Here is a 17,603-nt window from a genome sequence, read left to right as displayed (position 1 = left end):
GCATTATGTAGCTTAATCATGAATTCATACTGTCTCCAATACGAAAATTACTGATCTTGTGTGGGTGCTGAGTCATATTATTTTCACAATTTTAAAACAGTTAAGTAAAAACAAAGTGCCCCTGACAGATGTAATCCCTCCTCCCCCACCAACAGTGAAGGTGTGATTCAAAATCACATAATTTTGCTCATTATTTAAAGGGATAATCATTAGATAGCAATGTATTGGGTAATGCATTAGGAGCCATCTTAATATTTTGCAGAAAACTCATAACTTTCGTTTATTGAGAACCCAAGATCTTTAAAATGCTGATTGACTCTTCAGAGTTTTTATTTTAGAGATTTTCAATACATGTTTATCTGCAAATTGCCTAAATAGGGCTAACAATGGAAATGACCCCACATCACGTGAGCATTCTCTATAAATGGAAGCTACTGACCTGAGATTTCCCCTGGAGCCGACAGAATTCTATGGCTTTAGTATCCCAGTCTTACCTAAACATTATGTGGGAGAATGGGGTTGAGAGGATGCTAACCCAGCTGGAATGCTGAGCATGAACCATATGTTACTGTTATGATTTCTGGACATAGAGATTGGAGTATTGTTCTTGTTTATTCTTTCAAGTTCCTTATCTAGCCATTTACCCATTGAGTACTTCAAACAAAGGGCCAATCTGTATCTAAGGCCTGCACTTCGGGATGGAACCAATAAATCCTAGTCACCACTATGTTACATAAGAAACCCCCAAAACATTAGGAATCAGCTAGGAATGACTGTCCCTAAAGTTTTACTTGATTTCAATGTCTTTCTTCTAACATTAATTTCTACCTCATTTGCTTATCTCTAGGAAGTAAAGCTAATGATGATAATATTGACTGAAATTTCAGCTGTGTTAGATATCCTGTGATAGTAGGAGAGTCAGAAACTGTCACATTGTCTCTAGGGTGACAACTTAATTCATTTGGTCCATAGTGGTTTGTTTGCATACAGTAAAATAAACACTATTTGAAAAGGGGTACTTATGTCTTCTCACCTGATGTTTCAAAACAGCAACTCTAGTTGGGAGCTACAATTAGTTAGAGATCTCCCAGTAAGTGCATCATATCATAGCATTAGAACAGTGAATGGTTGCTGCTCTTAATATATAATGAAGGCTTCACCAGTACTTTGGATGCAATCAGTAGATATCTAGAACGTGTAACAAGTTGGTAGATCTTCCATCGCATTCCCACTCTAAAGCCATGACAAGGCTCCATCAGCTCTTTTGCTCATTGTAGTCCAGTAAAGTAACCGTCTAAGATTAAGACTCTATGGTGTTAAGAGTGCATGTGTAAAGCTCTATGTAGCATGTCAAGGCCAAGACTTCTTTGTACAGGTTGTGATCAACTTTCCCATTTCTCTTACCAATTTGATTGCCTCATTTCATATTTAATTTTCAAGAATACTTTTATTTTCTGGAGACTTTGGTTACTTTTACTTGAAAGACATAGGGATTCCAGATGATTTAAGTCTGCATTTGTATTTTTGATAATTGTTTTGTATGGATTGGTTGCACATGTTTGTATTCCAACATTCCTCAATGGAATTACTTTTCATCACCATACTTAGTTTAGATGCATAACTTAGTGCCTTATTTTTTGTATTCACCACCTCTGATAAGATACAAGTTTATCGTAATTTGATGGAAATTGTAGCAATCTCCCAAAGAACTGCGTGTGCGGGATTTCTACCACCTCTAGTTTTTTTTGCAGCCCTCAAATGTCTGCCCCATATATATATATAACATTTCAGATTGTGTCAGCAATATCATTATTACTTGCAGTGACATCTTAAAATCATAATTTTGTAACTCTAGCCACCCCTTTGGCTACCTGATGATTTCTTTAGTGTGTACTACAACTTGCCTAAGGTTCAAACAAAAGACACAGATTACTTTTTCATGTAATGGCACAAAAGACCTTGAAGGAGGGAATTACAGAACAGTTTAGAACACTGAAAACATCATTAAAGAAGTATTCAAAGTTCTAGATAAGAGGTCACTGAACTGTCTACTGGCATTGATACTTTTAAGATGAGAGGTAGCTTGTGGCACAAGTCTCTCAGCCCATGCTTTGCGGGGGTCTTTCAGTACAGACATCCCAAGTATTGTTGCCTCAGTGTAATGGCTAGCCAGTCACAGGTGCTTGCCTGCACACCAAGTCACCTCTAATCATATTGGCAACCGCTTGCTCAAAACATTATCATTCAGGATGTTGTTCACACTAGCAGGACAGGATTGTATCTGTCACATTTGTACTGCTCAGTTGTTATGCCCTGGCCCCAGCATAGTCAATCCTAAAAGCTGTGCCCATATGCCCAATCTGAGTGCCAGACTCCTGCAGTAGATTCAAGAATCTACTGCAGGATTCATTGATCCCACAGTCTATAAAAGCTGCACAGGGGCACGTGCCCAGGTGCTAATGAAAGAAACTCTGCTTTTGGTCTTCTCTTCACAGGAGTTCCTGTGCTTTGGCTCAACTCTTCACCCATGTTCCGAGCTCTCCAGTCGATATTATGGTCATGTCAGATGATGAGAACATTTTCACAGGAGCTTTGTTTCTTCAAATTCCTTCTGACGCATCACCTCAAAGACTTTGCAAACATGCTTGGAATTATTTGACCACTCCCAACACGGTCTTCAGAGGTCTCAGGTTGGTGCTAGCTATGGATAGTTAGACCGCACTTGTTTGGGTTGTGGTACTCCTGTTGGGTCCTTGTAACTGTTCCCTGCACCTATGTACTGGGATCCTGCCACACCCTCAAGGCTGTGCTGTTACAACCATCTTTTGGGCCTCTGCAGTGTTGTATACAGATTCTCTGTGAACCTTTGTTTCTGATCCGTATTTCAAGTTGTGGAGCATTAACGAGTGCTACAGGACAGCACAACAAGACCAGTCTCACGACGATTATTTTGACGCTAGCAATATAAAGACACTGGGCCACTGATATGCTGAATGTTTACCACAGCGCATCGTTCACTAGGGGAATTATTGTGTCGGTTTAATTAGCTGCAGAATGTTACTATTCACGCTAAATCCATGGAAATGGAAAAACTGTGTGCATTTTAAGTTACGAGAGCTGAGAGCAAAAATAGACTGTTCTGTTTGATAGAAAAATGCTATCACTAGTGAGAGACTGCAGAAATGTCAAGAGAACCTCCATCTTACGTGGCAAACATTGTGACTACAAAACAATGTGCCCCATCCCCTATACCTATCCATGGTACCCAATTTTCGCTGTCGGCACGGAGCACAACTTTGGAAATGTTCAGCATGGCCAATGAGGATGGGCAATGGTGGGTTTTACCAGAGTTTAACACACTGACAGAGGTTAGTGGTGAAATGAGAGACACTGAACATCATTAGGTGACAATTAAATTACACAGGCCAAGAGAATCTTGTTAATCCTCTTCCTTAAGATGGGAAAACGTGTCCAGTTTTGAGATCTTTGCTATTATTTCTCCATGTACCAAGGTTGTTGGTTTTAAAACTGTGACAACTGCTACAAACATATACCACAAGACAATACTGGCTTTTAATGCCAGCAACAGTATTTTTCTTGAGGGAAGTGATTTGTACAAATAAGGACAATTCATCTATATTTAGAAGAAAAGTAAACAGCACTTACCTAAGAATGCTCCTAATCACTCAAAAGAAGTATAACAAAGTTCCTAAATGGTGCTAGTTGATATAAAATGAGAGTATTCTAAATTGTGCGAAAAAATCACTATGAACTTTAAAAAAACCTGTCTCTTCAAATACACTGCTATTGATAATGGGGAAAAAAGCTAATCAAAATAGAATTTGTGGAGAATGCAGATTTATTATAGTATTTTCTTGAATGAGGTGCACTTGGAATTTAAGTCCTACATAGTGTTGAAAGACTACAAAATATTTTACTACTAACACATCCCAGAATCCTTGCCCAATGCTCATGAATTCTCCAACCAAATGTCAACATAGTTACAATCTAATGCTGGAGAAAAATGCATTACTTACTTTGTAATACAGGCAACACTTGAACCACACAGTAATTAGCAGTCACATGGTGCAGCATCCATAATAAGTTCAACTTTTCTGGGTAGCTCAAAATTCTAAAACTATAGGTGTGGCTGGAGAGCACAGTTAATACAGGCCGGGTCATAGATATATGAATTAAGATCATGAAGAAAGAATGCATATGTTTCAGTAGCAGTGGGGCGTCAGCTTGCACAAATCAGTAATGCAATATGGAATTAAGTGCCAAGGCTATCGAGCACATACTTATTTCCAGTTCCAGGGAGCAATAAGTAAGAGATGGAAGTGAAAGGAAAATGGAACAGAATCATTTCATTAATGCAATAAAACAGTTGTATGAGGTGCAAAAATGATTATAGCTGATAGCCTAAGCATCACAGACAAAACATGCAATAAAAAAGTGAACTTACTTGTTGTGAAAACAAACAAAGGAACTGGTACAAAAACTGTGGTGTAATAAAGCACACATTCTGGAAAAAACCAAACAAAAACAAGTTAAAGTCTTGAAAAAGAAATGCTTGTATAGCAATATGTTACAGAGATTAGTTAAGATATTAGTGAAACTGTCATTAAGAGCAGAAGTTTAACATTTGGGAAACAACATTCATTAAAGGTTGCTTTCTCTATACATTTATCATTTCTACCCAAAGGCCAAGCAAAGTAACATGCAGAGAACATCACCTACCTTTGGTAAAAAACACTGCTGGATACACTATGGGGCACATGCATCAACCTATTTAGGAAATGCAAACGGTGCGAATCGGTAAATTCGGCCGTTTGCACTTCCTAAATAAGTTTTTGGGATGCATGAAACAATTTTTGAAAATCCGCATTTTTTTGCAATTCCTAAAAATGCGAATGCATTTAAGGAATCGCATTTGTGCGATTCCTTAAATACAATGCATGAATGTTTTAAAAAATGTGAATTTTGAAATAGGAAGTGCAAATAAACACGAGGTTGACCCTCGTGTTAATTTGCGAAATTCTGAAAAAAAGCACAAAAATGCAGTTTGGAAAGTGTCATGTTACACACACACGTCCTTTGGACATGTGTGTGTGAAACTTGCACTAAAACAAACATTTCAAGGGTGCAGGGGGGGGGTCCTTTGGACCCCCCTCAGCACCCTTGCAATGCATCAACAAAATGTCATTCGTAAAAGAAAAATTCGCAAAAAGGCATTGATTCCTATGGGCCTCTAGGCCCATAGGAATCAATGTAATGCCATTCCTTAATTGCGATTCGCAATTAAGGAATCGCAATTTCCGAAAATTAAGAAATCCTAAAAACTTTTAGGATTTCTTCATGCATAGGATTTTGCAATTCCTAAATTGCGATTCCTTAATTTTCGCAATTTAGGAAGTGCAAAATCCTTCAATGATGCATGTGCCCCTATGTTTTTGCAGATTCAAGAGCTTTTGAATGATCCTCAAGTTCAAGAATAGAGCAGATTTTTAGTATCTACAATGAGTGCCAAGTGGTGCAATAGCAGAGTCTCGAATGAAAGTGAAGCATGAGCCCTATAAGTATGTTGTCTTGTGCCCATGCTGTTATTGTCACCACAGATGTAAATTGAAAACAGCAGAGCTAACCAGAGTTGCTAACCAGAAAGAGCACTATGAACCTCAACAAGTGAAGGATGCGGATGATGACAATTTGGAACCTTAGAAGAGTTCATCAAGAAAACAGCTAATTCAGAAACATCATCACTGGTGATTCATTCATATTTCCACAAATCATCTTTGAAAGGTCTCCAGTAGTTCCTAAAGTGATGAAAATGTAATATAGAGTGGCCAGCCATTACTTCAAGAACTGTTATAAGTTTGACATTCAAGTTTAGTAGTAATATTGGTCTATAATTTCAACATTCTTGGACGTCAGGGTGGAAGCAAATATTAAGAGTTTTAAATTAAATTCAACTGGGTTTTATACAGAAGAGACATGGTCATGACAATGGCCATTTTTCTGATATTGCAAGAACATATTAGAATCCAGAGAACGAAATGCACTTGTAGTAGCTGTTGGTAATGAGAATGGTATAATATTAACTGGAACTTCTTTATAGCTGTTCTTATTAAAGGGGATTTAGCGAGAAGTTTAGTAACAGAAATTACTGTATAGTGACTCATGCTAGTAACAGTAAATAGCACAACCTCAAATCAGTCTTAAATACAAAAAATAACCAAAGAGGAATACCCATTGTCCCCTTTTCTATTTAATATTGAGCCGGAGGTCTTGGCTGTAACTTTGAGAAACTGCAATGATTTCAAAGAGACAGGATATGGGGAACGATGGTCAAAACTTTACTCTATGCAGATAAGATAATGCTATTAATTGCTGATCCTGATAGTTCAGAACCAGCTCTATTGAAGCTTATTAGTAGATTTGGTAAAGTGTCTGGCTACCGAGTGAACTGGGGAAAAACAGTGGGAATGACGATCATAAAAAAACATGAATACAATATCTGATGTAGACAAAGTGCCATTCCAGAGCACAGAGAAAGGGATTTCATATCTTGGGATTGTAATAAAGAGAGGAAAATAAAAAGATGAAAGGAGTTTAAATCTCCACAAGATCTGATTAAAAAAGGAGCTGTTTAACGTGGCTTAAGGTGAAGCTTAACACAATTAAAAGGAAACTTCTGCCCAATCAATTGCATTTGCAACACTTCATGGATAAAGTTGCCTATAAAATATTACTTAACATTAGAAAAGTTTATATCAGGCTTTCTGTGGACTGGGACAAAAAAATGTCTACATTTTGCTTTTACAGTTACAAACTCGAAAAAAAAGGGTGTCTAGGTTTATCCAATATAACAATATACCTTGAATGTTTCATATTATAACAAGGAAGATGGAAGAAAGTGCAGAGACTTCCATTTGGGCAATAGCAGAATTTAATAAAACAAGCCCAATGTGACATGTTTTCTTCAATCTAAATCACAGAAGTGGAAATATTCTGAGCTTATGTATCCAATCTCCTATTTGGAATAACCGTTAAATATTAAAAGACAGAAAATGTGTTAACTGTAGCACAAGGAATAAAAACGTACGTCTGTATGAATGCATGTATGTAGTGTTTCTAATGTGCGAACCTAGCCAAGAGGCAGCAGAGTGCTGTACAAAGTCAAAGATGAGCATAAAGTCAATGAGTTTTAAGTGAGGTAGCTGGATTGTGGACTGTTTACTCGTTCATTAAGGAGGTGAGTCTTCTACTCACGCCTAAATTGGAGCAGGGGAGGTCCTAATCTACATAGGGATGTTGTTCGATATCCTGGGTGCAGAGATGGATAGTGCCTGTTTTTTAAAAATGTTTTTACACTTCTTAGCCTGCAGTCTGGTGGTGCCCTGGTTGCGGGTCTGTTAAGAATTACCAGAGAAGGTGAGCTAGTCTACAAGATAAGCAGGGGTGGTGGTTGTGATAGCTTTGTAAATGATGCAGTCTGTTTTGCAGATGGAATGGGCGAAAATGTGAGCCAACGGAGTTCCATCAGGATAGGGATGATGTGATAATACTTTTTCAGGTCCTGGATGAGACGTACTGCAGCATTTAAGATGCCTTTTAGTGGTGCCAGGGTGGCCGGAAGGCCTTAGAGGGGGGGCGCTACCATATCCCGATCAAAGAGAACAATGACTTAAACAACAGTTCTTAAGTCACTTTTTGCAAGAAACCGTTTTACTTTCCTTAGAACTAAGATTTGGAACAGACTGTCTTTGTCTAACAAATTAAAATCAGCTTAAAGCGAACCAAGGCCAAGCTTTAGCGGAGATATGTAAAATGTATCATGTAGAGGTATGTTAAAGATGAGTGCAATACAATAAAATAAGTCATCAAAGATCAATGATAGACTGATCTTAAAGATAATTATTGTGCAAGTTTAGGACGGATATTCAGGAAAATGATCAATTTGTGTTCAGTATGTATTTTTATATGATTATCTCGGTCAAAATGCCTTTGAAACTTTTTCCAAATGTTAAACAGCCTGGTCTGAAAAACCAGCAGTAGAGATAAAAGAACAGCATCGGGATTCCAGTAGCAAAGGTCCAAGTTGATACAACTAGCAGGTTGCCCCAAGATAAACTCCATTTCAGATTAAATTGAACACTACTGAAGATGAAGTTAAAATTAGTGGAATATTGTTAATATGGGAGAGGGACGGCAGGTTACAAATAAAATACTAGTGTCCGAAAAATGTATACTTTTGGAAACAGGTAATATAAACGATTAATATGATAGTGGGTGAGACAAGCTGTATTACTGAAAACATGCTTTTTAAAATTAACTTTCCAAGACTTTTCTATAGAACTCGACATCAAATATATGGATACAAAAGCATAATAAAAACAGCAAGAACAAGAACGGGAAAGGTTTTATTTATGCAGATATTGATGACTTGGTTAATGCACTTTCCAAGATAGCACACTTGAAAGGGTACCTTGTTTTGCCAAAAACATACTTTAAAATACCTAATATTAAATTAATAGGAATTCGTTTGTCTATCAGACTGTAGCGGAAGAAAACAAGTTACTTACCTGTAACTACAGTTATCCAGTATTGGTATCTTTCATAGATTCACATGCCTGAATCATTCCCAGTCGCCGAGGCGGGAGTCCCACAGTAAAATACAAGAGCAGTGCCCTAAGTAAATAACAGTAGTAGGCTAAAAGAAAGCCCAAGGGCCTAAATCTTAGTAGCCTATCTACATCATATGAAAAGAACCAAAAATTAGTTCCAACCAATCAGCTACCAGCACCCTCTAGAACCTTCCCAGCAGAGGCAATTCTCCTCAGTTTTTCTTAGCACAAGTGGCAAGTATGAATCCCAAATCATAAAGAACTGTCTCGCCAGGGAGGAGGGTGGATGCATGTTAATCTATGAAAGATACCAATACTGGATAACTGTAGTTACAGATAAGTAACTCGTTTTCTTATCCAGTATTGGGGTATCTTTCATAGATTCACATGCCTGAATCAGAAAAGCAAGCAGTAAGCTAAAAAACAGTGTCGTTTGAGGATGGCCGGAGACAAGGTTCATAAACTACCCAAACTTATCCATAAAGGCCGGAACATTATTAACCTAAATAAGCCTTTAAGAAATAGAATGCATATCAAGTAACATTACCGAAGTAAGGCAAGATTATTAACACAAAGAAATATGCATATATTTTGCGAAAAAAACATGTAAAATATGTCACATGAAACATTGTAGCATATAAGAGGAAAATTCCTGGATCTGAACTTAATGAAAAAGATGCAAAGACCCGCTTGTCCTACAGCTGCATCATCCTGTTGTGCAGATTACATACAGTAGTGCTTCGTGAACGTGTGGACATTTTTCCATGTCGCAGCATGGCAGATATTCTCCAAAGTCACTCCAACAAACAATGCTGTAGAAGCTGCTACAGTTCTGGTAGAATGCACTTTGACCTTTCTCTGCAAAGGTTTGTTGGCCTTGTCATGGCAGAAATGAATCGTAGAAGCTAGCCATCTGGCTATTGTTGCCTTTGTTACTGCAGTCCCAAGTGTGGCTTGACCATAGGCCAAGAACAATTGGTTGGATTGCCTAAAGTCAATAGTCTTCTGTAAGTAGAATTTTAAACAATGCTTAAAGTCAAGAGAGTGTAATGCTCTCTCAGCTGGCGTGGATGGATCCGGGAAGAAAACCTTTAACTTTACTGGTTCATTCAAGTGAAATTGAGACGATACTTTAGGGATGAATCTAGGATTTGTTCGGAGAGTTACATAATCCTTAGTGAAATGTAAAAAGGGTTCTGTGATAGTGAAAGCTTGGATTTCACTAACCCTTCGTGCAGAAGTAAGGGCCAGCAGAATGGCAACCTTCCACATGAGAAACTTGAGATCAGCTTTGTGGATATGTTCAATGGTAGTCTCATTAATTGCGCCAACACAGTATTTAGTTCACACTCTGGAGGAGGTGCGTGTACTGGAGGGAAAGCTTGGAAAAGCCCTTTCATAAATTGCTTGACAAGCGAAGATGAACAGAGAGACAGTAGTTTGAAACTTTTCCTGAATCTGGAGAGAGCAGTGAGATGAACCTTAATCGCAAGCCCAGATTTGGCCAGGAACAATAAGTAAGGAGGAATTTCTTCCACAGGAGCTTGAACAGGGTGGATGTTATTCACCTCGCACCAATAACAGAATCGCTTCCACTTTAAACGATAAGTCTCGACTGTACTCTGAGCACAAGACTTAGCCAAAATCTCATGACAGTATTGAGAGATGTTAAGCTCCTTGAATTCTAAGAAATCAGGAGCCATGCGTGCAAGCGCAGAGACTGTGGATCCGGATGAAGTACTTGACCCCTCTCTCGACAACATTGTGAGTGTTGGAATCAGGCAGATAGGTTTGTCCTGAGATAGTAGAAGCAGCTCCTGGAACCAATAATGCCTTCAGAATGAGCTGGCAGCCCTCCATCTTCATTTTGCGAAGCACTTTTGGAATCAAAGGTATTGGGAGAAAAGCGTATGCACAAATCCTTGACCATCGCATGGACAGGGCATTCCCCCTTGATCCCTGTTGAGGGAATCTGCTGGCATAATATTGGCATTTCCTGTTTTCCCTCGTCACAAATAAATCCAGTGCTGGTTTGCCCCAAATTTGGAAGATTCTGTTCACCTGCTTCTGCTCCAGTTTCCGTTAGTGACAGCCAGATAGAGACCTGCTCATCATGTGAGCCAGAGTATTGTGGAGCCCCTCGATGTGTTCTGTCCTCAAGGTTATCTTGTGGAATGTGACCCACTCCAAAAATTCCTGAGCCTCCTGCGAAAGAGACAGCGATTTTGTTTCTCCTTGTTTGTTGATGTAATACATGTTGGTCATATTGTCGGTACGGACCAGTACTGAGGAGCCCGCAATCCTTGGGAGGAATGCCTGCAGAGAAAGAAAGGCGGCGCGAAGCTTCAATCTTTTGATATGCTGTTGACGGTATTATTAGGACCACTTTCCTTGAATCTGTAAATCTTGCAGATGTCCTCCCCATCCCTCCATGGAAGCGTTGGTTGCTAAAACAAATTCTGGAGTAGTTGGGAGGAAAGTGAGGCCTGGAGTTCGCTGTCTGAGACCACCAATGCAGAGAATCTATCGTGCTCGACGTGACCCTGATGGAGTTGACCGATCCTACGGCTTGCTGTCATTGAAGGAGTAGTTTCTTACCAGTAACTCCAGTTCTGTAGTAGGGGTATCTCTGTTATAGTCATAATCTAGTGAATAGTCCCGCCCACGTGCGTGGACCCCGGAGCAATCAAAAATAATCCCTTAAGCTGTCTTCTTTGCAGTCCTGCATAGACACTTAAGAGAAAATCAAGACAAATAATGCAGCCTAACACTTCAAAGGCTACAAAGGACACCCCTTCATCTAAACAGTGAAAAGGATAGCCAACAATGTCAGATTTTACACATTTTTTACCAAGTTTCCTTCATAGAGAAAACTCCCCTTCACCAAAATCCTTGAAATGATAGAGAGGAAGGGTTGGACAGACAAGCCCCCATAGGATGCCATTATGTGTCTGGAAAAGGGAACTCTCCACAGACCCTCGGTATCCCAGGATGCACAGCCAAAGTCCTTTTACTTTCAGTTCTTTTTGAAGGTGTATAAAGCAAGGCCTGTAGCATACATTACAGTACCATTTTCTCCACCAGGGAGGAGGGCGGGCGCTTATGACCATAACAGAGATACTCTTTCTACAGAACTGGAGTTACAGGTAAGAAACGACTCCTTCTGTAGTAGGGGATCTCTGTGTATAGTCATAATCTTGTGAATAGAATGGCAAGCCCATCCCAAAAAACCAACCCAGCGGTGGAGAAAAAACAGACAACACCTCTATTGTGCAAACAGATTTCTCAATGAAGCCTGCCCAACCTGAGCATCTGATCTGGCATCAGAGTCCAGACAGTAATGCTTAGCAAAGGTGTGGACCTACTTGCACGTGGCAGCCCTGCAGAACTCTGCAATGGGAACATTATGAAGCAAAGTTGTTGTAGCTGCTTTGCCTCTGGTCGAATGAGCCTTAGGCTTACCCCCTAAGGTCTTGTTAGCTTTCTGATAACATAACTGGATACAGGACACAATCCACCTCGAGATGGACTGTTTTGAGGTGGCAAGACCAGGCCCGACCGACCCATAATTGACAAACAATTGGTCTGACCTTTGAATGTCCTTGGCCTTATCCAAGTAGAATTTCAACACCCTTCTGACATCCAGGGAATGGAGAGACCGTTCCGCTGGAGTGGAAGGATTCTGGAAAAACGTAGGTAAAGTTATAGTCTGATTGACATGGAAATCAGAAATCACCTTAGGAAGGAACTTAGGGTGAGTACGCATCACAGCCTTAGCAGCATGAAATACAGTATAAGGTTCTTGGCAACACAATGCCTGAATTTCACTCACCCTGCGGGCCGATGTAATGGCCACAAGGAAGGCCGCCTTCCATGACACGTGCTGCAGAGAAGCCTTATGGATAGGTTCAAAAGGCTCCTTCATCAACCTGGACAGCACCACATTCAGCTCCCATGATGGCGAAGGACGCCGAACAGGAGGAAACACTTTCTTCAATCCTTACAAAAAATCTTTAATCACAGGGATCTGGAAGAAGGATGTCTGTGAAGGCCATTTCCTATACGCAGTTAATGCTGCGAGGTGAACCTTAATAGAATGAAAATTAAGGCCAGACTGAGCCAAATGCAAAAGGTACGGAAGAATGACATCTTCCTTGCAGGTTGTCGGGTCATAGTTTTTGGAAGTGCACCAGATGCAGAACCTCTTCCACTTGTAGGCATAGGAAGTCTTAGTGGAAGGTCTCTTAACCTCCATAAGTATAGTCATGCAATCGTCAGGAAGATTTAGGTGTCCATATTGCACTATCTCAGGAGCCATGCAGCCAAACTCAACGATGAGAGGTTGGGGTGCACCATCTGCCCCCCGAACTTCGTGAGAAGGTCCGGCAGACACGGCAGCCGCGTGTGGGGTAGGGGAGACCGGTGAAGCAGGTCCCTGAACCACCACTGTCGGGGCCACTCCGGAGCAATGAGGATCATCCGTGCTCTGGACTGAGACAGCTTGATGAGTACCGCCGGAATCAGGGGAATGGGTGGAAAAGCGTACAAAAAGCTGTTCGACCAGCTGATCCACAGCGCGTTCCCCAGAGTCCCCGGTTGGTAATACCTGGAGGCGAAGTCTCAGCATTTTCTGTTTTCGGCGGTGGCGAACAGATCCACGTCCGGAGTGCCCCTTCTGTCGAAGATGTTTGCTAGCACTTTGTCATTTAGAACCCACTCGTGGTTTTCTTGCACCAGCCTGCTGAGTGCGTCCACCTGAGCATTCTGCACACCTGGCAGATGGGTAGCCGTTATCGTCAGTCCTCTGGCTAGCAGCCAGTGCCAGATCGCCTGTGCTTCTTGTGACAGTGTGCGCGATCTCGAGCCCCCCTGCTTTTTGAGGTAATACATTGTGGTCGTATTGTCCGTCTGTACAAGCAAGGAGTTGGTCTGGAAGGACGGATGAAAGGCCTTCAGTGCCAAGTGAACAGCTCTAAGTTCCAGGAAATTGATGCGATACGTGGATTCCGCCGGGGACCACGTTCCCTGGATCTGTAGATGGCCTGAATGCGCTCCACAGCCGTGGAGCGAAGCATCCGTGACGATAGTCTGAATGGGGATGTCCTTGTGGAATGGAACCCCTTTGAGGAGGTTCTCTGCTGAGCACCACCATCTCAGGGACTGTGGAGCGTGAAGGGACAGCCGGATCCTGTCGTCCCAGCTCCCTCACTTCTGGTCCCACTGATCCTCCAGACATTCCTGCAGCGGCCTCATGTGGAGGCGTGCGTGTGGCGTGAGGAAGATGCAAGAGGCCATCGACCCCAGTAGAGAAGACACCGTCCTCACTGTCGTAGATGGAACAGCTATGAGAGCCTGAGCCTTCCGAAGGATCGATAAGCGTCGCTCCTCCAAAGGAGACACGCTTGCTGAAAGAGTATCAATGGAGGCTCCCAAGAACTATAGGCACTGGACCGGAGTCGGAACAGACTTGGACATGTTTATGTGCAACCCCAGCTGGTTCAACAGAACGGCCATCCTGTTGAAGTGCAATTGCGCTTCCTGGAAGGTGGAGGCTTTGATCAACCAGTCGTACAGGTACGTGTAGACAAACACCTTGTTCTTTCTCAAGTGAGCCGCCACCACTGCCATGCACTTTGAAAAGGTTCTGGGTGCAGACTTCAGTCCAAACGGTAGTACGGTGTACTGATAGTGATTTGTGCCGACCAGAAATCGCAGGTACTTCCGATCTTTCCGTGCAATTGGCACATGGAAGTACGCATCTTGCAGATCTATAGCGTAAAGCCAGTCTCCCCTTTCCAGCAGAGGATAAATCTGGTGCAGAGACAGCATGCAAAACTTCTACCTGCGAATCCATTTGTTTGCTTGTCACAAATCCAGAATGGGCCTGAACTCGTTATTGTCCTTCTTGCGCACCAGGAAGAACCAACAGTAAAGACCCTTTCCCCTTTGAGACAAAGGGACGTCTTCTATCGCCCTTTTTCTTAACAGGGTATCGGCCTCCGCTTGGAGCTCACGTAGCTGGAACTGCGAGCAAACCGGTGGAATCTCTGGAGGAGGGCTGACGAAACGAAGACTGTATCCATTGCAAACAATATTCAGCACCCACTTGTCCAGAGTAATTTTTCTCCACTCTGCCAAGTAATTCTGTATGCTTCCCCCTACCGGAGCGTGTAATGGAAGAGGGGGAAGTAACACCTCAGGGCTTTGACTCGGCCGGGCCCTTGTTCGCCGAGGAGGACTGCTGTCCTCCTCTGCCCCTCTGGTGCTTCTGGAATGGCTGCCGCTGGTACTGCTGCTGTTGTTGCGGTTGACCAGCTTGATGACCCTGCCCTCGTCTTTGCAAACCATACCGCCTCGGGAACGGACGGAAGGACTTCTGCTCTTTTGGTTTCTCCAAATCAACGGCTTTAAGTGTCTCTACCTCTGCCTTCATGCAGGCCATCTCCTCATCCGCATGTGACCCAAAGAGAGTCGAGCCAGAGAAAGGTAAATTAGCGACTCTCTGTTGCGCCTCCGGTTTTAGAGATGTAAGGCGCAATCAGGCATGTCGATGTAAATTGATGCCATAGCAGTAACCATGAGCCGCCAGGAGAGAGGCGTCCGCCGCAGAGCTGATGACCTGGTTGGAGACCATCATACCCTCATTCAAAATTTCCTGGAAGTCTTCTCTCCTCTCCCTCGGGAGTAGCTCCAGGAATTACTGCAGGGACTCCCACAAGGAGCGGTCGTAGCGGCCCAAGAGCACTGAGGCACTCGCTGCTTTCATTGAGGTTGCCGCCGTCCCGATGACTTTTCGTCCAGCTGAGTCCATCTGACGGCTTTCCTTATCCGGAGGCACCGTAGAAGACGGGGTAGTAGCATGCGGCTTCCTGGCCGCAGTCACGATAACAGAATCCGGTACCGGATCTGATCTCAGGAACGCCGGATCGGAATCCGGGGGTCTGTACTTTTTCTGCAGCCGGGACGGAGCTGATTTCACTGAGGCCGGAGTCAGAAAAAGCTCCATAGCCGGTTTCTCCAGTCCTGGCACCAAGGGCAACAAGGGGTAAGACAAATGCCGCTTGTGTAGGGTTTAAAATATCACCGAAGGTGTGGGTACCGTCAAAGTGATCCCCAACTTCGCTGCCCCTCGCAATAGCACCTCCTGAAATGTTACGATGTCATCCACCGGTGACACCCTCGTATGGGGGGAATCCGACAAGGTGGGCGAATATCTCCGGCCACTTGAAGAGTCCGTATGACGGGACCGTGACCTATCCCTCCGGTGATGATGACGGGACCGCGTCGAAGACCGACGGTCACTCCGTGATCTATGTCTTCCTCTGGACCGTGATCTAGACCTCCTAGGCCTCGGGCGATCCACTGGCCTTACAGGAGGCGGGAGCTGCGGAGGCAGAACCGGAGTCTTAGGCTGTGGAGGCCTCGTAGGCGGTGACGGAAGGTGCGGCAGAGATGGAGGAGACATCGGTGGAGGCGGAAGAGGAGGAGGCGGAAAGGTTGGAGGAGGAGGCAAGGGAGGTAGCGGAGGAGGCTTCCTCGGAGGCAATGATGGAGGCAATGGTGGAGGTGTAGGCGTCCTGGACGTAGAAGGCGAATAGGTCCTAGAATATTCGGATTCCGAAGACCTGACCACTCTCCTCTTCTTCTGCGCAGGTCTTGAAAAAGATGCACTGGAGGCAGACCTCTTGTCAGCCGAGTGCTGCCGCCGCCGTGACCGGGGACTCGTAGATGCAGAAGATAGGCTGACTACTGAGGCAGAGGACACCGTCCTGGCCCTTGAACTCCTAGACGTCGACTTTTCCTTCCTCAACGTTGATCTCTTCGCCTTTCAGCTTCTCGACGTCGATCGTCTAGACGTCGATGAACTCCTCGACGTCGACTCTCTTCTCCTCTACGTCGACTTGTCTTTCTTCGACCTTGACGGCAAACGGCGGTGTCGCCTCGACGGCGAACGGTGGTGTCGCCTCGACGGCGAGCGCCGGTGCCTCCTGGACTCATCTCGACGTCGATGATGTGTCGATGCCGGTGCAGTCCTCGATGTCGACCTCGTCCGAGCTCTCGATGTCCTTCCCCTCTACGTCGAACGTAGACTATGCTTCGACCCAGAGCCCTGGGTAGACGGGGAACAGATAGTGGTCATGCCTCTCAACGCCGCCCAGGACCGGCGCCTTTTCTGGGCCTTTTCTTGACTGGGGAACCCCCCAGAGGCTGAGGCACAGGATGATGAATGAGTCCCTCCATGCCCAGACCCACCTGGTTCCTGATGTTTCCTCTGCTCCAGGCCTTGGAGACAAATCTTCTCCCTGTCGTGCAGGGTCCTCCTGGAGAAAGATTGACACATCTCACAGGCTTCAGGTACATGGGAGGTAGGGAGACAGAGTATACATACCCTGTGGGGGTCAGATTTAGCCTTCTTCCTGGCACACTCAGGGCACTTATCGAATAAAGCTGGCATATTCGACAGAAAGAGTGGGCAAAACTGGCTAAAAAACTTGAAGTGTCAAAAATTGAAGAAATACCCAAAAAGGGAGAGCTCAATGCTCCAGGGTCCTGCTAGCAGGAGCCAGAAAAAAGAACTGAAAGTAAAAGGACTTTGGCTGCGCATCCTGGGATACCGAGGGTCTCTGGAGAGTTCCTTAAAGGCACGGTATCCCTTTTCCAGACACATAATGGCATCCTATGGGGGCTTGTCTGTCCAACCCTTCCTCTCTATCATTTCAAGGATTTTGGTGAAGGGGGGTTTTCTCTATGAAGGAAACTTGGTAAAAAATGTGTAAAATCTGACATTGTTGGCTATCCTTTTCACTGTTTTGATGAAGGGGTGGCCTTTGTAGCCTTAGAAGTGTTAGGCTGCATTACTTGTCTTGATTTTCTCTCAAGTGTCTATGCAGGACTGCAAAGAAGACAGCTTAAGAGATTATTTTTGATTGCTCCGGGGTCCACACACATGGGCGGGACTATTCACTAGATTATGAC

General features: G+C 43.5%; 1 protein-coding gene across 1 annotated transcript in view; it reads right to left on the bottom strand.

The window, feature by feature from the left end:
• ATP11B (ATPase phospholipid transporting 11B (putative)) overlaps positions 1-17,603 on the bottom strand; it is a 602,728-nt gene that overhangs the window by 201,895 nt on the left and 383,230 nt on the right. Inside the window, exon 23 of the mRNA XM_078665453.1 lies at positions 4,466-4,525. Within this exon, the coding sequence (XP_078521579.1) occupies positions 4,466-4,525 (60 nt within the window). The remainder of the gene's footprint in view (positions 1-4,465; positions 4,526-17,603) is intronic.

Source organism: Lissotriton helveticus, chromosome 11, assembly GCF_964261635.1.
Source record: "Lissotriton helveticus chromosome 11, aLisHel1.1, whole genome shotgun sequence".
Classification (NCBI taxonomy): Eukaryota; Metazoa; Chordata; class Amphibia; order Caudata; family Salamandridae; genus Lissotriton; species Lissotriton helveticus.
Note: the sequence above shows the minus strand (reverse complement) of the source record. Positions and strands in the feature narration are given on the sequence as shown.